The sequence below is a fragment of the Anopheles maculipalpis genome, chromosome 2RL, assembly GCF_943734695.1.
Source record: "Anopheles maculipalpis chromosome 2RL, idAnoMacuDA_375_x, whole genome shotgun sequence".
Classification (NCBI taxonomy): Eukaryota; Metazoa; Arthropoda; class Insecta; order Diptera; family Culicidae; genus Anopheles; species Anopheles maculipalpis.
This window is the reverse complement of record NC_064871.1, coordinates 54,307,099-54,328,358: the sequence shown is the minus strand read 5'-3', so window position 1 is coordinate 54,328,358 and position 21,260 is coordinate 54,307,099. Positions and strand designations below refer to the sequence as shown.

General features: G+C 45.0%; 6 protein-coding genes across 6 annotated transcripts; 4 read left to right on the top strand and 2 right to left on the bottom strand.

Moving 5' to 3' along the window:
• Window positions 1-528: 528 nt before the first annotated feature.
• On the bottom strand, window positions 529-2,839 carry LOC126557335 (polypeptide N-acetylgalactosaminyltransferase 35A). Its single transcript, XM_050213060.1, has 3 exons — window positions 2,727-2,839; window positions 770-2,609; window positions 529-687 (listed from the first exon to the last, which is right to left on the bottom strand). The coding sequence occupies exons 1-3, from the start codon at window positions 2,753-2,755 to the stop codon at window positions 556-558; spliced, it is 2,001 nt and encodes a 666-aa protein (XP_050069017.1). The 5' UTR covers window positions 2,756-2,839; the 3' UTR covers window positions 529-555.
• Window positions 2,840-4,523: 1,684 nt separating this feature from the next.
• LOC126567274 (5'-3' exoribonuclease 1) lies at window positions 4,524-10,476 on the top strand. The gene is made up of 9 exons (XM_050223506.1): window positions 4,524-4,617; window positions 4,731-5,171; window positions 5,244-5,831; window positions 5,904-6,136; window positions 6,219-6,876; window positions 6,989-7,263; window positions 7,538-7,685; window positions 7,770-10,280; window positions 10,423-10,476. Exons 1-9 carry the CDS (start codon window positions 4,543-4,545, stop codon window positions 10,474-10,476), a joined length of 4,983 nt encoding a protein of 1,660 aa, XP_050079463.1. The 5' UTR covers window positions 4,524-4,542.
• A 1,858-nt stretch (window positions 10,477-12,334) lies between these two features.
• On the top strand, window positions 12,335-15,654 carry LOC126567273 (glycosylated lysosomal membrane protein B-like). The gene is made up of 4 exons (XM_050223504.1): window positions 12,335-12,442; window positions 12,529-12,789; window positions 12,915-13,076; window positions 14,971-15,654. The coding sequence occupies exons 1-4, from the start codon at window positions 12,335-12,337 to the stop codon at window positions 15,652-15,654; spliced, it is 1,215 nt and encodes a 404-aa protein (XP_050079461.1).
• Window positions 15,655-16,424: 770 nt separating this feature from the next.
• LOC126559413 (general odorant-binding protein 72-like) lies at window positions 16,425-17,073 on the top strand. Its single transcript, XM_050215565.1, has 4 exons — window positions 16,425-16,490; window positions 16,570-16,737; window positions 16,809-16,920; window positions 16,988-17,073. The coding sequence occupies exons 1-4, from the start codon at window positions 16,425-16,427 to the stop codon at window positions 17,071-17,073; spliced, it is 432 nt and encodes a 143-aa protein (XP_050071522.1).
• A 120-nt stretch (window positions 17,074-17,193) lies between these two features.
• On the bottom strand, window positions 17,194-17,784 carry LOC126567272 (general odorant-binding protein 72). The gene is made up of 3 exons (XM_050223503.1): window positions 17,655-17,784; window positions 17,368-17,568; window positions 17,194-17,290 (listed from the first exon to the last, which is right to left on the bottom strand). Exons 1-3 carry the CDS (start codon window positions 17,782-17,784, stop codon window positions 17,205-17,207), a joined length of 417 nt encoding a protein of 138 aa, XP_050079460.1. The 3' UTR covers window positions 17,194-17,204.
• Window positions 17,785-18,192: 408 nt separating this feature from the next.
• On the top strand, window positions 18,193-20,464 carry LOC126567271 (glutamate receptor ionotropic, delta-1-like). Its single transcript, XM_050223502.1, has 5 exons — window positions 18,193-18,589; window positions 18,664-18,908; window positions 18,979-19,108; window positions 19,195-19,835; window positions 19,931-20,464. The coding sequence occupies exons 1-5, from the start codon at window positions 18,193-18,195 to the stop codon at window positions 20,462-20,464; spliced, it is 1,947 nt and encodes a 648-aa protein (XP_050079459.1).
• The last annotated feature ends 796 nt before the right edge of the window (window positions 20,465-21,260 follow it).

Below are 21,260 nucleotides of genomic sequence, written 5' to 3'. Positions count from 1 at the left end.
TAAATGCCGTTTTTAATTGTACAATACAAAACATGTAATACAGGCCATGGTCCGATTGATTGTTGTTGGTAGAAGTGACGAATCGATTTGTGGAAGCATGTACCTGGGATAATTCCAAGCATGACTCTTGGAACTCTTTTTTGGGTTAGATAAACGCAGTTAGATAAACGCATTCAACGGGCCATATTTGCCTTCACTGTTGGACACCCCAACAGTTCCGTTGATTGTCCAGCGCTCCTCGCGTCGGTTGAAATATACGTGATCCTCTGGCCTGCATGTGTCTCGGTTTCCCGTCTCAACAACGCGGTTGGTGAGGCGTTTGAATGAATGTGCCTCACCGTCAGTACTGAAAATCATTCTCAACGCCAGTATTGTTATGTAAATGGTATGTTTTTCTTTTTTATTTCATTTCATTCAATTAACCCTATCTATAACGTATTATTTCTGGTAAATTGGAAGGGCTAAAAATGACAAAACACAAAAAAAAAATACACACATGTCTGTGCGGAATACCAAAAAAGTGTTGCAGTAATTTTATCAGTTCTGTAGGTTCTCTCAAGAGATTATTAGATCCCAAGTGCTACGCGGGGAACTGACGCAAAGGTCCAGTCCCACTGGAGATCCTTTGCGTGCATCTTTCACAGTTAGACAGCTGCCGGAAGCAATATTGTAGATCGGTGTACCGGACTGAAATCGCAAAGGAAGGAATCAGCAAAATGGCGGAACAACGTGAAAAAAGGAAACTGTTTTTTGCAATTGAGTGACTCACCGTTTTCCGGTGTTTCCATGCCTGATCGCCACCCATTTCGTGACATTTGTTCAGCTTCGGTTGCCCTTTGGTCGCGCTGGACGGTGCATCTAGACACAGCAGCTGACCCAACACCAGTTCGGACTTTTCCGTCTCGTACCACATCTGTTGCCTGACGCGCAAACACGGTTGCAGCGCTAGTCGGGAACCCTTTTTCCAAACGCTTTTCTCACTGTCTAGCTCCGTCGAAAGACAGAGCGTACTGTTGGACAGACGGATCTGAAAGCTGGCCACGTAGTTGCGTTTGCGTGAGTGCCATGGTTCAAATTTGGGCTGTGTAGCATCACCGTTGTTAGTTTCGTCATTCACTTTCTCGCCTGGTACGCGTAGCTGCGGGTAGATATTGTCCAAATACCACCGAAACGGTTTGCAACCAAGCCGTTCGCGTAGCCGCTGTCGTTCGCTAACGTTTCCATACGGTACGTGGCGTGCTTGGGGCTGCTGCTCGTAGAACAAGCGTATGTAATCATCCATCCAGACATGCGCCAACCGCAGTGAGTTACGAATCATCGTATCCTGACCGTCGGGTGAACCGTACGGGCGTCGCTTGCGAAACACGTGACCGATCCGGGAACAGGGCAGCAGCTCAATCGAACCACCACACTGCCAGGTACGGAAAGAGATTTCCAAATTCTCACCACCCCAAACGTCCATGCCCATGTCGTACTCGCCCAGTTCGTGGAAGTAGGTCCGATCGATCGCAAACAGACCTCCGGCCATGGTGGGCGAATGGAACGGACCAATAAAGTCGGTGTCCCGCTCGAGGCTGCCCTTCGGCAGGTTGTCCCACTTGAAATGTAGACCCCAGTTGAATCCACCCCGTACCAATGGACTGGCCGTGTACACGAACGTGTCTGAGTTAATGATGTCGATCACGGGCATCGCCAGAATCGTACGATCGTGCTTGATCCGCGCTAACAACGGTTCGATCCAGTCCACATTCACCTCGATATGGCTGTCGAGAAAGATAAGCACCTGGCCGGTAGCGTTTCGTGCACCGTACACCCGGGACCGCATCAATCCTTCCCGGTCGGTGTTCCGCAACAGACGCACCTTTTCCGTCCCCAACTGTTTCAGCTCAGCGTCCAACCGTCCACCGGCGGCTGCTACCTCCTCAAAGTCGCTACAATCATCGACGAGAATGAGTTCCTTTAGCAGGTACGCTGGTGTTCGGTTCAGCACCGTGTGAACGGAACGTACCAACGTTTCGAGATGTTCGTTGTAAAAACACATCACGATCGAGGCGGCTGGCAGCACCTTATCGTATATCTGCGCTTGGCACAATTTGTGGCGCGTATCCGGTATCGGTCGGAACGTGCCCAGCTTGTTACTGACGAGCACGTTGAACGCGTGCCTCCTGTATCCGATATCGCGGATAAACTGTTCCTCCGAGTTTTGCACCATTCCAAACTCGTCCGTCCCGTTCGGCAGCATCGGCTGCAGCTGATCGATCAACCGGTGGCTGATGCGTCGCTTCTCCTTCTCGTGCATAAATCGGGCGTACTTTTCCTTGAACAGACTACTTTTGCCCTTTTCCAGCGGTCCGGATGCTTTTTGTGCAAGTTTTGCGTCCGACGCTCCAAAAAGACTGTTATGATGCTTCACTAGCTGGTGTGAATGGGAATCGGTTTCGATCATTATTGGTGCTGCGGTTGGTGTTTTGGACAATCGTAGCACACCACCGCCACCGTCGTTTGACGACGTGCTGCTCAGATTCCAGTACAGGTACAAGCTAATCGACCACGTCAGTGAGGCGGCTATCACACCCCACAGGAATGATTTACTCGTCATTTTAGAGATTCTGTTGGAGATTAAACGTTAACGTTAAAGGTCAAATGGTAAACACTTATCAAGCAGCAACAGGTGCACCAGCAGAATTTGCGCAACGAAGCTGAGACTCGTGGGGTGGCTAACTTACCGTTTCTTGCTGCCTGTCTTTTCATTCATGGCCACATACTGCCGTTTGCAGCTGGGTTTCTAATATGCTGCCTATAAAATTAACATATTACTAGTGAGATTTAACCCGACTCGGGTGGGGAGTTTCGTTTCAGTTGTTGATGTTGTTGATGAGTGGTTCTCTTTTCTGTTTTCGTACACAAGATTGACAATGTGAAAGCGTTCAGCGAAGGGGAAGTGGTCTCGTTCTAAACAAAATTTGACAGACTATGTCCCTGTTGACAAAATTACCTTAATAACCACTACTAAGGTTCTTATCAATACAAATCAAACTTAGTTGACGGATTTACAACGATTTTGTCAATAGGGATATTTCCTGAAAAATTGCTAGAGTTTGTGGTAAAAGGCTAAAAAATAAACGTTGTTTGAAACACATGTTAAATATTTGGAAAAATTAGTAAAACATTACAGTATTCCGTAGTTTTACGACCACTACAACGGCATGCGTTTAATGTGAGCAAAGACAAACAAAATTATACTGGCGTTCGGGATAAATTTGACATTTACATTTTTGTTTATAACTCGTGATGGAGTTGGCATAGGAAAACAAGCAATACGTCATTCGCGCAGCTAAAAGTGTACGGAACAAGCAGCGAAAACATCCCGTGATAAAAAAATGCAAAAAAGAGTACATTGTGGAAGCGGATCACATGCATCATGATGATCCGCGCCGGACGCGACAACCGCCGACACGGTTAACACCCAGAACAACCGGTGGCTGGCTTACTGCCCGGCGGACGTGCCACGGGTGCCGCAAACCAAGTTCTCCCAGACGGCGATGGTTTTTTCCTGCGTGTCATTGGAAGGGGACGTGATGCCGCCCAACTTTTTCGAGCAGGAGCTGAGGCTGAACGCGGACATTTCCATGCTGGACACCGTCGTAAAGCCTTGGTTCACGAGAGTGGCCAACGGCAGACCATACGTGTTCCAGCAGGATTCCGCTCCGTGCCATACAGCCTCCAAAACGATAAAGTGGTTGGCGACCAATTTCAACGACTTTACCGCGCCGAATTTGTGGCCTCCCAGCTCCTCGGATCTTAATCCAATAGATTATTTCGTGTGGGGCGCGGTGGAACGGGACACCAACAGAACCTCCAGCAACACCAAGCCGGAGCTGATGGCGAAAATCAGGTCCGTTTTCGCGGCTCTACCCCGCGAAACTGTCGCCAGGGCTTGTTCCCGGTTCCGGAGACGGGTGGAGGCCGTAATAGAAGCCGAGGGCGGATATTTTGAATAAAATGAATAAAATACATGGTAAGCTACTATTTCTAAAACAAAACAAAATTTCCCCGATGAATAATTTTGCCATAATTTTTTTTTTCTTTCTCCGTAGGTGACTGTCAAAATTATCCAGATCTCCCTGTATATTTGAAAAGTGAGTGGTTTCATGATATCTTTGATATCATGATGACAACAGTAACAGTTACACCCTCTGTCGGTAACCCTGGAAACTACGAAAAATTAAGAAAATGTTCAAAATCCTCTCTACAAGCTCCCAAAATGTCCCTCTTTTATCCCTTTTGATCCCTTTTGACAAAATTGCCTTAATAACCACTACTATGGGATTTTTCCATACAAATTTGACAACTAAGGCGCTATTAAGGCAGATTTTGTCGACAGGGATTGTGCTGCTGTATGACATTTCATCAGTAGAAAAGGAGGAGACGCTTGTGAAATAACTATCGAAAGCATTCATATTCTGAATAATTTGTCACACTAGTGAATGATATTGTACACACTTTCGAACCAAAAGTTGATCAACTGAGGACCACATAAGAATGGGTGTGCCTAAGTTTTTTCGCTACATGAGCGAAAGATATCCTTGCTTGTCCGAGCTGTTGCGTGAAAATCAGGTGAGCGTATGAGCATGTGTGTGTTGCATGCGTATGCGTGTGGAATGATGAATTGATGCTACTTTCTCCTTGTCTTATCTCCTTGTGTGCTACGTATTGCGCTGGATGCATAGGTGCCAGAATTCGACAATCTCTACCTGGACATGAACGGTATTATCCACAACTGTTCACACCCGAACGATGGCGACATAAGCTTCCGGATCCAGGAGGATGCTATATTTGAGGCAATATTTCAATATGTCGAGTACCTATTCAAAATGATTCGACCTCAAAAGGTGTTCTTTATTGCCGTCGATGGTGTGGCACCGCGGGCCAAAATGAACCAACAGCGTGGTCGCCGTTTCCGCTCGGCCCAGGAAGCTACCGAACTGTTGGAAAGAGCAAAAGCAAACGGTGATCCAATCCCGTCAGGCAATCCGTTTGATAGCAATTGTATCACACCGGGGACCCCGTTTATGGTGCGCCTGCAGCACGCTCTGGAACATTTTGTTCAAGTTAAGATAGCCACCGACCCCTTATGGAAGGCGTGCACTGTCATACTAAGCGGTCATGAGGTGAAGCGACTTTCAAGTTAGCAACCAGTTACTGGAAAATGTCATAAAAGGTTTTTTTTTGCGTTTTTTTAGACCCCAGGAGAAGGTGAGCATAAAATTATGGAGTACATTAGGCACGCGAAAGCTCAGCCCGGATTTAACCCAAACTTGCGCCACTGTCTGTACGGTTTGGACGCCGACCTGATAATGCTGGGATTATGTACGCACGAGCGTTACTTCTCCTTGTTAAGAGAGGAAGTAAAATTTGGAAAAAATGACAAAAAAACGTCGATTCTGCAGGACATACGATTCTATCTGTTGCACTTGACGCTATTGAGCGAGTATCTGGAGCTGGAGTTTGCCAGTATCCGCGACCGCCTAAAGTTCCCGTTCGACCTACACAAGCTTATCGATGATTGGGTGCTGATGGGCTACTTAGTTGGAAATGATTTCATTCCTCATATACCACATCTGCATATCAACGAAAACGCACTTCCTATTTTGTACAGTGCGTACAAGGATGTATTGCCCGAGATGGACGGATACATTAACGAGGGCGGGATACTGAACTTGCCGCGGTTGCAGTTGTTGATGAGACGGCTGGCGCGCTTTGATCGGGATATGTTTCTCGAGCGCTACATGGAGCTCAAGTATTTCGAGGACAAATGTGGTAAAAACAATGTATGCCTAAACTGCTTTTTAACGTGTCGCATTTGCATATGATTTTTAAAATACTTATCTCCTTTTTTCTAGCTGGAAGCGTTTGATGTGAATACGGATGAGATTATTGCCGAGCGAGCCATGGACGAAGACTTGGCAGCGTTGATCATGGCTTCGGAGATGTTGGATTTCGAGGGGGAAGATGATGAAGATAGGCCGGTCACACAGAATGATATCGAGAACGACCCGGAACTGTTTGAGAAAGAGTTCCAGAGTTACAAGCGAAATTATTACGTGACAAAGATGGGATATGCGGATTTTACTGAGTATGCGAAATGCCTTGCCAGACGTATGAAAGCCGTTCCTCCTGAACTCACCAATGCTTTTTCGTCCACCCTTTTTTCTTAGGGAAGTTCGGGCGGAACAAACCGAATGTTACATTCGAGCACTCCAATGGACCCTGCATTATTATTATCGGGGCGTTGTGTCGTGGTCATGGTATTACCCCCACCATTACGCACCATTCATCAGCGATGTGGACAACTTTGCAGATCTAAAGCTAGAGTTTGAAATGGCAAGTCCGTTCCTACCGTTTCAGCAGCTGCTCAGTGTGCTGCCAACGGCTAGCATGCAACATTTGCCACCGGCCTACCACGATCTCATGATCGACCCGAACAGCTCGGTGTACGACTTTTATCCGACAAAATTCACCACCGATCTGAACGGAAAGCAGCAAGCGTGGGAAGCGGTTGTGCTGATTCCGTTCATCGACGAAAAGCGTCTGCTAAAAGCAATGAGTCCGTGCGATGCGTTTCTCACGGACGAGGAGAAACAACGGAACGTACATGGACCAATGCTACAGTACCAGTACGATATCGAGCAAAGGCTCCCGCTGGAAGCAAAATATGGCTTTGCGCGTATTGACGAATTGCCAGTGAAGCGAAAAGAAATATGGCGCTATAAACTACATGTGTCGGAAGACAAGCTAGTGCTGGGACCGTCGAAGGGTGCTATACTGCACGGTTATGCGAAGGGTTTTCCAACATTCACTCATTTACCGCATCATGTGTGTATTGCCCTATAAAATGGTTTTCAGTCACTCTGAAACTAAACTTTTTTTCTCTCTCTCTCTCTCTCTCACTCACTCGCACTCTCGCTAATAAATCATCACATTGCAGGGCGAATTGAAACATGTGGGTGTTAAGATTTTTAATTTCGCTAGCAAGAACGATAGTATGGTAGTTGTGCTAGATCCAGCACCGGCTGATCAATTGGACACAGCGCAACTGGCCAAGAATTTGTTGGGCAAAGTCGTGCACGTAAGCTGGCCCCATTTAATGGAAGCGATCGTAGTACGTGTGTCGGATGCATCGAAAACTTACGAGTGCAACAGCGAACCATCCAAAAGCGAAGAGAGATCGTTTCGGCTATCCTGCCATTCCATCAAAGAGCAGTAAGTTAGCAAACCTTAAACGAAATTTAATTGTACTAATCACAGCTGTTGCTTGGATTTGAATGTTTCGGAGGAATATCAAAATTTTACATTCTTCTTGTACTTGGCTTAACGAACTACTAGGTCACGGCGTCCATCTTATGATGACGGCGTTCAAAGTATGATTGCCGTTGTCAATAGCTACCCAGGTAGCGTGCCTGGACTAATCGAATCTAGGCATCAGCATTTGTACGACAAAAGCTTTTTTTTTTATTTATACACAATACCCTCACAGCAATAGCAGTCGTCTGGCAATAGATGTTGGGCCGATCACGCAGTTGGTGCATGTAAAAATTGCTATAGGTACGGAGTATGTGCTACAGGACTATGGGTTCGTCTTAAAAAAGCTGTGGAACAATATTGACATGGCGTATCCGGCGCAGGTGGGAGCATCATGCTTGTCCAACACATTTTACATTTAGCAAATTCTATAAACTCCTTGTTCTATTTGCTTCACTTCTTTCTAGACAATTGTTCGTGATTTGCAAGATGTGATGAAGAATGAAAAGTCGTACGTGGACATGCAGGAAATGCTCCCAGTGGACTGTACGGTATTCCTCCGGGCGACCGAATTCTATGGCAGCATGGGTAACGTGGTCGATTTTTCGCCCTCAACGAACCGTTTGCAGGCACGGTTTCTGGTCTACGACGAGCCCGATTTAGGCCCTGCGTTTGACGTGCATTGCCTATCGTTGCGCGGCTACCGAAATGTTGACGATACGGCGGCAGCGACTGGCATATCGGTGGGACTATTGTTGCAGCTGACGGGGTCGTTACTGGTTGCACCTGGCGGGCATCGTGGCCTTAACGCAGGTGACAAAGCGGTTAATATCGGTCTGCGGCTACGTCTGATGTCGAAGGAGGAAGAAACGGTCGGTTACTCTAAAAAGATCAACAAAACGTGGTACTTTTCGGACAAAACTGTGGCGCTGATCGAAAAGTACCTGGAGCAGTTTCCCTCGCTGCCGGAAAAGTTCCATGCACTTGGCAGAACGAAGGTTTTCTTTGAGACAGATTTATTCGGCGAAGGAAACGAGGGTAAACTGAAGGAGCTGAACGATTGGCTTAACACGCAAGACCATGTGAACGCGGAACGACGCAGCTGCAGTATTATAGCGCTGGAACAGAATGCCATCGCAAAGTTAGTCGAACTTATAGACGAACATGAGGCCCTGCACCAACCCAAAGTGAAAACAATGTTTGTCAATCCGAAGGAATTGTATCGGCCCGGCATGAAGCAGGCGAAATTGATTGATCCGAGTACAAGGTTTGAACTACTCGATCGTGTGATCGTGGTACAGGATAAGGAAGATGTGCCGGTCGGAGCACGGGGTACCGTCATTGGTATGCACAGAGTATCCGATCCTAACCCGGTGCGCCGCGAAGCAATCGGTCAGTGGGACGTTAATTTAGAAATATTATTTGACAAACCTTTTTACAAGGGCGTTGGAATCGGCGGGATATCCAGGACGGAAAAGCGTATAACGCGGCTTGTGCAGGGTGCCGTGTTGAACATTTCATGCGGAAAACAATTTTTTGGAAACCGTTATAAAGGGAGAGCGCAGGAGAGTATCCGCAATGAGGAGAAGTTGACAGCAGTACCATCCACTACAAACGGATCGTCCTATATTACCGGAAAGATGGCTTCCATTCATCAACGATTGCATGAACGTATCGGCAAAACTACCAACAAAGATAGGAACATTGATCCATCGGCTGTTGTTAGTGGGCATCAGGGGTATCATAATATTAGCACTAAGCAGAAGGAAACGGATACCAAACAGCCGCAAAAGGTCGAGTTTGAACGACTATGGAAAAAGCTGAAGGAATCGTCAAAGCATTCTGGACCGTTGTTTGATGATAACGACATTGAAAGCTTTGTTCAATCGCCCCGCCAATTCTCAGGTAATCGCAATGTCCGAGTGAGCACCGAACGATCGGATGAAAAGGCGTATTTGAGTTGCAGAGTGAAACATGACACGACGCCAAACAACGGTCCCAAGCATGGCGAGCAGAAAAATGTACCGATGGATAAAGTCTCTTTTAATTGGAGTGAGAAACATGACACGGAACCAAACAATGGTTCTTGGCGTGTTGAGCAGAGGAGCGAAGACAATATGGCAGGGTATTTGAAGCAAATGCTTCGTATCGACGATAAATCTGTCCAAAGCAAGAACGAAATGTCAGCTTTTTCACCATCTACTATTGTCGTACCTGCACCCGCCAGCCTGCCGAAACCACCGATTCAGTGGCAAACGATGCCGACATCGAAAAGTGCTTCCGCCAGCCTCATACCCGAACAGCACTTAATACAGAACGCACAGCCTGTCCATACCGCATTCGGCTTCAGACCTATGATGGGTCCTCCAGTTCATTTTACGGCTCCCCAGCAACCGTCGATGCCCATGCAACCGGCTTTCGCTCCGGCGGGATTGCGTATGCGGAACGAAAACCATCCGTTCGTTGGTTTTCAACCACCACCATTCGCCCAACGTATGCCCATGCACTCTTCGGCGCCTTTTGCAAATCGCGTGGAAATGGGTAGGACACCTTACCAGCAACAAGAGCAGCATTATAGGCACCAACAACAGAACTCACCGCACCTGCAGCAGCATCCCTCCACCTGGGGTCCAAAGGGTCCACAGCATTTGACAAACAACGACAACAATCCACCTGGGAAAGGAGCATTTGTGCCTTTACAGGCATTAAAAAAAAAAGCGGAAAGTAAATCCAGTACCACTGTACATAATAGCAGCAATAGTGATAGATTGACTGGGAACAACTATGTGAAAGCTGCTGTCGCACAACCGGCTAGTAGTAACAACAGCGGCAGCTTCAACGAGAAAAATGCTCGTCGAAGGCAGGAGGTAGAGCAAAAACAGGCAGAAGTGAAACAAGGATTTGCAACCTTTCTTTCACAAAAATCCGACACAAAACAGCTGAAGAATAGACAGAACAGTGCTGCTGTTGGTAAAACTGTACCGACAACAGAAACAAAAGAAAAGGAGGTCAAAAAAAACGACACTGCTATCGTCAAGGTAACACTAACCGTTAATAGGGGCATGTAAAGTAATGGGTCTCTTATTTATCTATCTATTATTCTATCATTTCTATTTTTAGAATGTGAAATCTAGACCGAAAACTCGCATCGCAGCACGATTTGATGATAAATGATAAATAGTAGCAGAGATAAGTATTTGGAAGTGTGTTCCAATTGGAAAATTTTGACGCACCATATTGGAAAAGCAAGCAAACATTTCTTTAATTTTACCTAAAGGCTGCGGGCCAGGAGAGATTTCAGGATCAGAATTTCACTTTTTTTTATTAGCGGCCCGTTGGTGCAGGCGACGGAGGCGCCGGTCTTCAAACGGCAGGACCGGGGTTCAAATCCTATGCGAACCGCCCCCCAGTAGTGAGGATTGACCCCCCGTAGAGGTCGTTAAGTCAAGAAGAAGAAGAAGAAGCATTTCACGTTCTTTATGGTGTTGGTGAAATTTTCTTTCTTTGAAATTGCTTTTTGAAAACCCTGCGCCTACACATGCTATCTACACAGGACAACCTTGTGTATGCACCAGATTCTCACAAAGCGATCTCAAAGTGAGAAATTTTCAGAAAAACTCATCACAACCTGAAATATTGATTTTAAAATCTCTCGTGACCCATATGTATATAGAAAAAAAAATGAAAAAAAAAATGTATGACGATACCGTAATGTGCCGTCATACCGAATAAAAAATAAAAATAAATAAATACAGTATCGAACAATTCATTAAGACCACTGTTATATCCGATTTTCAAAGTGCTGCTACCAGGCATAATTTTATCAAAATTTGGCAGAATGTTTATCAGCATCTTTACTTTCTAATGCAACTTAATTTTTGTTCATTAGTGTCCAATTCATTGTTTCAGAATTAATCTGACAAAAGTATAACAACTTCGCGTCGTAAAAAGGCTAATTTGTTCTTTATTATTAACGCTAACCAATGCGAGATTTGAAAAAGTAGAGAGGAGATGTATAAAACTATTAGAAACATGTTTACTTGAATTAAAAATTGATGAATGGTGTTATATGCTTTGGCCACCTGTTTAACAGAATGGCTAACAGAGACTAACAATCCATTTTACGATTGATTCAATGATAGCAACTTTTTTTAAATATTCAACTAAGTTTTACTCAAAAACTAAGTCGTTTCGTAAAATATTGATTTCATAATCTCGTTTTTACGTTACGTACAATAGCAGGTGATTTTAACGTACTGTCCGTCTTTCTTTACAATGGTTGTGAAAAAAGGAGTTCGTCGACGATGTAATTCATTTCAAAGGAAATATACGGTTAATTTGAGAGATAGGTGAATTTATGTATAATTAATTATGACGGAACAATGGCGTATTGTCAACACCGCTTTTGATGTCTAATTTATATAAACATAATGATAAAGCAAAGATAGGCGAATGTAGTTGTTAAAACTAAAATCCCTCTATGAATAAATGAAAAAAACACGTAATTTGATGAACGAGCTAATGCTTTCCCCTATAGGTTTGCCATCAGAAAGAAAAAAAAAACAGCGACCAAAATTGTAGTCCCAGACATAGCGCATACCCCAGACAGAATCTCGAAACAATGTTTTTACAGTTGACGGGTAATAAAACGGTACGCTCGATACGGAACGTGAAGAAGTTGTGCAGCGTCCACCATTTCCACCGACCATCAGCTAAAAGGTGTTTTCTCATACAGGTAACCAAATCGTTTTAGTAACCGAAAAGTGGACTACCGCTTGAGTATGACAGTGCGATAACCCAACATTAGAGGGCGCTGTGGACAGTGATGGCGCCGAGACAAATCTAAACAAAAACAACTGCACAAGTGACAGGCAGCATGCGTCAGCTGTATCGGTTGCGCTTGCAGTGTTCAGTGCGAAATTAAAGTGCCTTCTTTGTAGTTGAATATAAGCTGGTATATTTTTGGACTAACCTGTACTTCTAACACAACTGGGAACTGTACATTATTCGAAGCTTGAAATTAAAGCCAAACATGTTACAAAACAGTGATAAATGTATCTCGTTTTTGCTGGGCGTCGCTGTGTTGGTGCACCTACTAAACGTTGCCCGTTGTGATGAGCCCAGCAAATTGCAGCGAAAAGTAGGCCGTTTTGTTCTGTTTTGCATTTATCAAACCGATCGTCGTGAGTCACTGATTTACATAGTATGTTTCGCTTCATTTTGCAGCTGACTACTACATTGAATCCGGGATGCAGAGATTACTGCGAAAATAATAATGCGATTACGCTGGTACACATTGCGGCCACGTCGGACACCGATACGATTCATTATGTGTGGGATTTTACTGGCAAACCTACGATTCTGGTGGCATTAACGAGCAAAGAGGCTAAATTCCACATCGATTGGCAGCGATTGATAGATAGCAAGGCGGGCTCTGCGTACTTTACCGAAGTTCCACAATACACGTTTATGGCGATTATCAACCGGGTAAGCGGAGGTGGATAAAGTCGGAGCAAAGTGGGCGGAAATAGAACATTGTGGCTCCATAGCAAGGGCCACTATGTTGGCCGTGTGTGCGATTCAATTTCTTTTTCATGAGTTTTTTTTTGCAGATTTTTCAGTACGATGATGCGCACGATCGCGCTATGCTGGATGATGATTCGAATGTGTTTGTTTACGATCCACACAACTTCATCTGGAACCGCAGCTTGCTGTGGTCAAACGAACAGGACGCTATGATGGCAATCAATGCGGGCGATGATTTCCTTTTCAAGGTACGACTATCATGGCCATTAGTTTATCGATTTTCTCTTCACAGGATTGCAGGTTTGTTGATTGGATTATTGATTGGGCACTGATAAATATGCATGAGGGTAGTTTTTGTTGTTGTATGAACAAGATTTATAAATCGCCCATTCGTGCTTGTTTCACTCGCGATACTAAATATATGTTTCTTTTCATGCATTCCGACGATTTGCAAGAAGAGTAACTGTTCAATTTGTTGTGAGAACATTGGGCACGTATCGAGGCCTATCGTTGGTATTGGTGAAACTGGTCGTATGCAAATCGCAGCCGCAGCAGTAGTTCCATGTATTACTCATATAAAGTGTGACCGAATTATGCTGATCATCGTAGAAGAATCGGTGGGGTCTTCAGAATGGCCGTGGATGTCATTCTTCTTTTTGACTTAATGACATAGGTCACGCCGGCCGAATGGCTTACTACTAGGCTTACCGACGATACCACGTAGTTGGATTGTCAGTCCAAACTACGGGGAGACGGTCCGGACGGGATTTGGGATTTAGTCAGGTCGCCAATCCGTTTTCAAGAAACTCGGTCTGGTGTGCACGGCTGCATCCGATCTCCGTTAGGTTTCACTCCACTTGATTCAACCAACGAGCTCACTCTCGAGAACCTTCCTGGTGGGGTATACAACCCCACCACTCAGCTAGCTCGTGGTTCATTCTTCTTTGCCACACGCCCTGCGCGCACACAACGCCAAAGATAGTCCTTAGCCGCCGCCGACCCGCCGTTCGAAAATGGTGAATGCATGGACGTCTTCCGTCAGCATAGTCCTAGCGTTGTTGTCCGAAGATTCAATCATACCAAGAGAGCTGAACTCTTCTACCGCCTTGAGTTCTTCGCCGTCAACTGATACTCTGCTTCCGATTCAAACTCTATCACGGTCTGACCGCCTCCGACAAACATGTATTTTATCTTCATCGCGTTTCAGTCGAATGTAATGTCAAATGCATCCGCGAAGCCAAGGGTTTGGAGTGATCATGACACCTTCCAGCATGTTCGACACTTTCACCTGGCACTGCATCTCGTCCATGGTGGCCCACAATAGCCGTACCGGCATGCCACGGAATCCGCACTTCTATATAGTTCCGTCCGATCTATGGTATCGTAGGCCGCCTTGTGCTCTCGGCATTTCTGGGGGATCTGCCGTAGAGTAAAGATTTGGTTGGTGGTCGTTTTGCTTCCATCAAATCCTGCTTGGTAGCTCCGGACGAATTCTGCAGAAGAGTATTCGGAACATAATCTTACAGGTAGCATTCAGGACTGTGATGATTTAACAAACTGCATCCTTTCGCCCTTTTTGCATACTGATTGTACGCTCAGTACACTCAGTATTCTCGTCACGCTGGTTGTCGTAGTACTGCTCTCGTCAGCTTTCTGCGCCTGGTTCGATATCTCTGGCATCTTCTCCATTAAGATGTCTATCGAAGTACCACTTGTTGATTGTTGATCAGCTCTCGCTCATACGACAGAATATTTCCCTCCTCGTTGCGGCACATAGCGATCATGGCCTCCTGAGTTCAACCCAAAATATCGTTAAGTAATTACGTCCTTCTCAAAACTTTATTACGGGGTCTTAAAAGTGGGTCTTATTATCGTTACTGCGTTGTCATGCTCACAAAATTGGCCAAAATTATCCAATTCTAAACACACAGCCAGTGTATAATGCCTCTTATAATATGTTCGTATTCACTGTTTCTCCGTTTACTAGTTTTAGGCTCCAGAGGTAGACAATATTATTTATTTATTTATTATTAAGTATGACGGTGCGTCTAGACAATATTATTATTGAATATAAAACAAAACAAATATATAAACGACAGACGGAACTAACCTACTTCGTCTGCTTCTATCTCTTCTTCTTAGTTAAATGCATACTCAACGAAAGACCATGGAATGGACTTCCCCCATCTTCTGCACACATCGAATTCCACACAGATCGATATCGTGTTTAACAACATCACCAACCGTTTCGCGAATCCGCGCTTTGCGATCGAGCTGCTATTTGTCGTATCGGAACAAGCCGTCGTCGGTTCGGAGTTTGAGGTAACGAAGCGCAAAACGCTTGACGACGAACATACGCCGGGCATATTCGAGATCGTGGACGTACTGTCACCGGGTGCTTTCACCTTTTCGGCCGGCGGTTACATAGAGTATCGCCCCGTGTCTTACACACACCCCGAGCGAGATGTCGCCACATCGACTGAAACGCGCCAAAGCCAACCGGTTACTGTGCGGTCACCGACGGCAGCACTACAGACGACCCTTGCCTACGCTCTGTACGGTACCAAGCTGGACAGCTTCCTGGTGCAGGGCATGAACGTTTCGTTTGGTGTGAGCGAGGATGGATTCTATCGCAAGACAAACTATACTACCATGACGTTCCAGGTCGGGTATGGGATACCACCGGTCGAGGAGTTGTCCGCGTTTGTGCTGATCGTGGCGGGCATTGGTATTGGTGTGCCACTGGTTGTGTTAATCGCGAGCATGATCTACGTTTGCGTCAAGAAGCTTCGCAACCGGGACCGATTCCAGCAGCAGCGACTGTAAGATCCAGACCGGAGTCTGGACAGAAGGGAAGCGATCGGAATAAAACCCTTCAGTGTTGAGGAGGATTGTTGAGCTTATAGGTTTGATGCGACAAGCGCCTATCAAGCAACACAGAATGAGTGCCTCAGAAATCAATCTCAGTAGGCATTTGAAAAAGCTGTATAAGGCTGGTATTGATGGGATTGCAGCGTTAGTTAAATACAAGCTTCGATAATTAACAGTAAAGCTGGTGTAGCGAGTCTGGTGCGTGATATCTAACAGTTCAGACCATATCCGTTCAACGGTTGGAAATGGTGCAAATGTATGGAAACGATCTCTCTTTCTCTCTCTCACTATCTTATTCCTTGATGCGAGCCATCTCTTGGAGAGGTAAAAAAGGGTAGCCAGCGTCCATGCTTGTTATTTTATTACGTCGTGTGTCAGGGTAGCAAATTTTATTCTTTAAGAGTGCTGTATAGCTGTGTTATTCAAATAAAATAGTTTAATTTTGTAGCAAAACTAGACCTAAATGCAAGCATTCAACCGGGGGAAGTGGCAAAATAATGACCGGAAATAATTGATTATCACATTCCGTATATAATCATAGCTTGCGCCGTACGCGCTGAATTGAACAGCTCATCACATCCGTCTTCCCATAAGGCTAATAATAATCTTGTTAAAAGCTGTCGTTTCATTCTGCTGGGTTATAAAATCAATTTCTCCAATGCCTGCAGTAGACAGTGTATGTTTTGTGATTGCACCCACGAACAGGTACTTATTTCACGACTCAAATGACTCTATTTTACTGGTCCGTACTGCTGGTGGTTGGTGTAGTGCTATTTGATTGCTGTTCGAGTGTAAGTAGTGTGGCAGGCCGACGGTACAAATTCTCAGTACGCAAATTAATGTTCCATCCAATTAATTGGTTGATTTTAGAAAGCTACAATGGATCAGATGGCCAAAACGAGTGCTATGATGCGTACGGTTTGCATGGGCAAAAATAAGGCGAATGAAGATTTAATCGATGGTCTTGGACGGGGTGAATTTGTCGATATAAAGGAACTTAAGTGCTACGCCAACTGTGTGCTAGAAATGATGCAAGCGGTAACGTTCACCGATTAAACACGCTTACCTACGGCACCAATACCAATCACTCAACCACATTCACATTGCAGATGAAAAAGGGAAAGATTGTGGCCGATAGTGCGATCAAGCAGATTGATTTGCTGATTCCGACCGAAATTGCCGTTCCGACCATGAAAGCATTTGATGGCTGTCGTGACTCCGGTAAGTTAAAAATCAACAGTCTAATAGTCGTTTGTAAAACAGTAACATAGTTTTGGTATATTTTTAGCAAATGGCATCAAAAATCCCTGCGATGCGGCTTATGCTCTTCTGAAATGTCTGCATGCTAAAAATCCAAAGTATTTTTTTGCTTGAATGGAGTCTATCAGGAGGTGATTTTTAACTGCATACTAATTGTTTAAAAAAGAATAAACAAAACAGCAAACAGAAATATCGATGAAGTTACGTGTATTCTCTTAAATGCTCTGAAAAGCTCTACTAAACTGCTATGGAAAAACAAACATTGGATTGTTCTTGTAAAAACACTGCAACAGTATTGCGGCCGCCTCGCAGTGATCTTTAATTCCTTGGGCTGAATATATGTATAAAAAAAAAAACAGGATAGAAATTACAATACTGACAAAAAGTGAAGTAGCGGGAGCTACCTACCGGCCGTTTTACACGCTTCCAGGCCAGCCCGAAAGGCCGGCTTCATGTTATCCGGCAGCATGGTGTCTATCTGTTTGAGCGATTTCTCATAGTTTACCTTTCCTTTGCGCGCCACCTGCATAATATCCAACAGGCAGCTAACGTAGCACTTGAAATCTTTCGTCTCGGCAAATATGCCACGGTTAACATTGTCTGCTACGGCTGTGGTAAAAGAAGAAGTCAAAGAGGGTGGGGACCCTTTTTTAACATGCGTGTCGACGACATTTAATTTAATTGGCATGACCTACCATCTGTTATTTTATGCTTCGGTTGGCAAACCTGCCGGAAGGTCCGGGCCGTCTTCTCCAGCTGCTCTTGGCTGATGCTCTGTAGGTTGTGAAAATTAGTGGTAATTGTTGCAATATTCGTTTGAAACATCTCGTCGAGTTGCCATTTGCCTTAGAAATTTAAATAAAAAATGATGTCACGTGTGTTGTGCAAAAGTAAGTTCTTGCGTCACATCAACTGATATGAATAATTTATCCACACACGATTAAGAACAGTGGAATGATGGCGATGATGCATACAATATCTACGCTTATGTTTTAATATTTACACATCCAACTTTAATAGGTGCAATATAATTGAGTCCTGCTATCCTATCACAAGTAATTGAACCTAGTAAAGAGAGTTACTTGCATTACCGGTACCGGACTAATGATTATATCATTACCCTTGATGTCAAGATCAAATAGCGGAAGCTACAAAAAAAACTTAAACATTAAAGGTGCAGTATACTGGATATCGTATCTTCGGCAAACATCATTTGCTATCAATCTACGCATGATGGACACACCAACTGGATTGGTTGTTCAGATAGAACCCGAAAGTGGATCCGCACTGCCAACCCTGAGCGTTTTGATGCGATTTTTGATCCTGAAGTACTACTCGCATTGCTACAGCTTCTGTACGATTGGAAGAGATTTTGTCGCGGATGTAACAGTGAGTAGAACTTTGCTGCCCGTAAACGATCAGCTCGGGACCAACTTGCTGCTCGCAATCAATAATGGCTGCCAAGCGTTTGTGGTCGACGAACCCGGCATCGGGAGCTTTCTGGACCTTTTCATACCTGTGCACGATGGTGCACGGCAGCGATCGTTGGACAAACGATTGATCTTGCTAGTAACGCAACAGAATCAAACGCAACTGTTTGATCGTTTAAGATCACATGGCGCTTTTCGTGGTATGGTTCCCCTCCCCCTTGTGTGGGTTGTTTTGTGAAGTTTTAAATCTTAATCCATTTGCCCTACGAAACAGAGACACCGAACGTGCTGATAGTGGTGTACAGTGAGCAAGAGAAGCCAACGAATCTTTATACAACTACCCTCAGTATTACGGATGTGCTTGAGCGCAATGTGAACGTTACGTTCCAGCAACTTACGATCGATTGGAATCGTTGGAAATATCATACATATTTTCCGGACAAATCGAGCGATCTGATGGGATACGTGTTACGGACGTCCATGTGCAATTATCTACCCTTCACAAGCTATGAACGGTTGGTATGTATGTGCACACCGAGCGAGACGTCTCGTGCAAGGTCATTTTCCTTTTCTCCCATTTCTCCAACAGTCCGATGTCAATGCCGGCAATGCCATCGATTCGGAAACGGGAAAACGCTCGATATGGTTGGATGGAACGGAATTACAGTTGCTGGTTTCTTATTGCCAGCGGCGAAATTGCAACATTGTGGTATTTCCGGGTAAGTATGGTCCTTCAACCTTACAAGCATATCGTTTGATCTCATCGGCATATTTTGTTTTGTTTTATCTCTTCGCCGCTTTGCAGAAGATGAAGACGAATGGGGTGACGTGTACCCGAATGGTACCGGTAACGGGCTGATGGGCAGTGTAGCCGAACGTCGAACCGATATTGCTTTCGGTGCGTTCTATCTTTGGTTTAAGCCGTACAACTTCTCCACCTACACGGCAACGATCAGTCGCTCCGGTGTGACCGTGCTTGTACCAAAGCCGAAAATGCTACCCTTTTGGCGAACTCCCTTTCTTTCGTTCTCCTTACCACTGTGGATAGCGGTGATGATGACACTGTTAGCCGGCATAGTGGCAGTATGGATTGCCGGGACAGTACGGCACCGGTTGCTGTTGCTGTCGATCGGTGTCGATGGTGGTCCATCGGAACTCATCGCCGAACAGCTAACACTAAGCGATGCCATTCTCATGATCGTAGGGTTCTTTGTGGCCCAATCGTCAGCCATTCGTACCGATCTTTGGTCGTGCGTCTTTCTCTTTACCTCACTACTGTTGGCCGGATTTATGGTGAGCAATCTGTACAGTGGTGGGTTGGCAAGTGTGATGACTGTGCCGCAGTACGAGACATCCATTGATACGGTGAAAGATTTTGCCTCTACCGGGATGCCATTGTACGGTCCTACGCTCTACTGTTTGGAGGAGATTTGGAACGCTACCGAGGTAAGTTCCACCGAGTCCTCAATTGTTTTGTTTTTTTTTTTTGCTGCGGGGAATTTTTCTAAGTTTTGTACCATTTTTACGCTGCGCTTGGACAGCCTCATCTGCAGCAAATTAATAAAACGTATGTTACGGCCGCACCGGAAGAGACCAGACGGCATGTACGCGAGGGACACAGTGGGTTCATTATCGAACAAGCGCAGCACGGTAACTTTGCACCAAGCGACTTTCTCGATCGCGAATCTTCGAAGACTTTGCAACCATTGAAGGATACCATTTACACCCAAAACTGTGCGGCACTGATTACCAACACGAATCCGCTCCGCTCGAACCTGAACGAGTACATATTGCGGGTACAGCAGTCGGGTATACTGTACCATCTAGGAACGCGGGCCGCCATCCGGTACCTTCCGACCGATGTGATGCAAAACATTGAACGGGCGCGGATTCATCAGCATGACGAGAGTGCGGTCAGGCTTAAGATTGGTCACTTTTTGGGTGCATTCTTTATACTCGGCTACGGGTTACTGTGTGCTGCAATTATGTTTCTTGGTGAGCTGTGGGGCATAGTGATCGTACGGTGGATGGGTGAGATGTTTGCGAGGAAGGTAACGGTCGTCACCAGATTTTGAATTTTTTCTCACATGCACTGGCTGTGTTTGAAACGCAAGCCATATAATGCTGCTGCACACTGCTACTGTTGTCACTGTGGCCGTTCGGGACATTTTTAGTTTGGCACAAGCTTCTCTATTCACCAAGAAGCTAGGACATTATTTCCTTCACACTATCACTATCTAATAAATCGTACGGAATATGTTGCTTCTGTTGCCCGGTTCGTGAACACTGAAGGCGTTTCGATGTGACTGTCGACATTTTAAACCTTTAAAAATAACATTGTACCTGTCGATATTATGAGTTTACACTTCGCATCGTTCGCAAAATAATAGTGTTGCAAGTAGTAATTAAGCATCTGTAAACTGCTTCGCTGATAGCTTAATCACTACGATGAGGTATGATTTGTTGGTGGCAATTAAAGTGCAATTATCTCATTATAGTGCGGAAAGCGAAATTTCACGACCTTTTTTTCAAAAAAACTTTAAATTCTTTTTCAAACAGTTACAAATTTGAAGCATGTGCTTTGATATAAGTTGGAAATCGATCACGGGCCTTAACGATCGATCCTTAAGTTGTTGTGTGCCTTGTGGTCTTATTGTAGCCATTTTAGGTGGACGCCAGCCACCACTCCGTCTTTACTTAGGCTTTCACTCAGGACTTTGGATTGCCCGGCAGAATATTCATGGCTTGATTAATCCACCACAGCCTGGCGAGTCTTAATCGCTCATAACAGCTGAGTTGAGCGCATTTATTCGAATGACAAGACCAAACTGTTTCGGGATACCATAACCTGACCTTGGTTCAATATTTTCG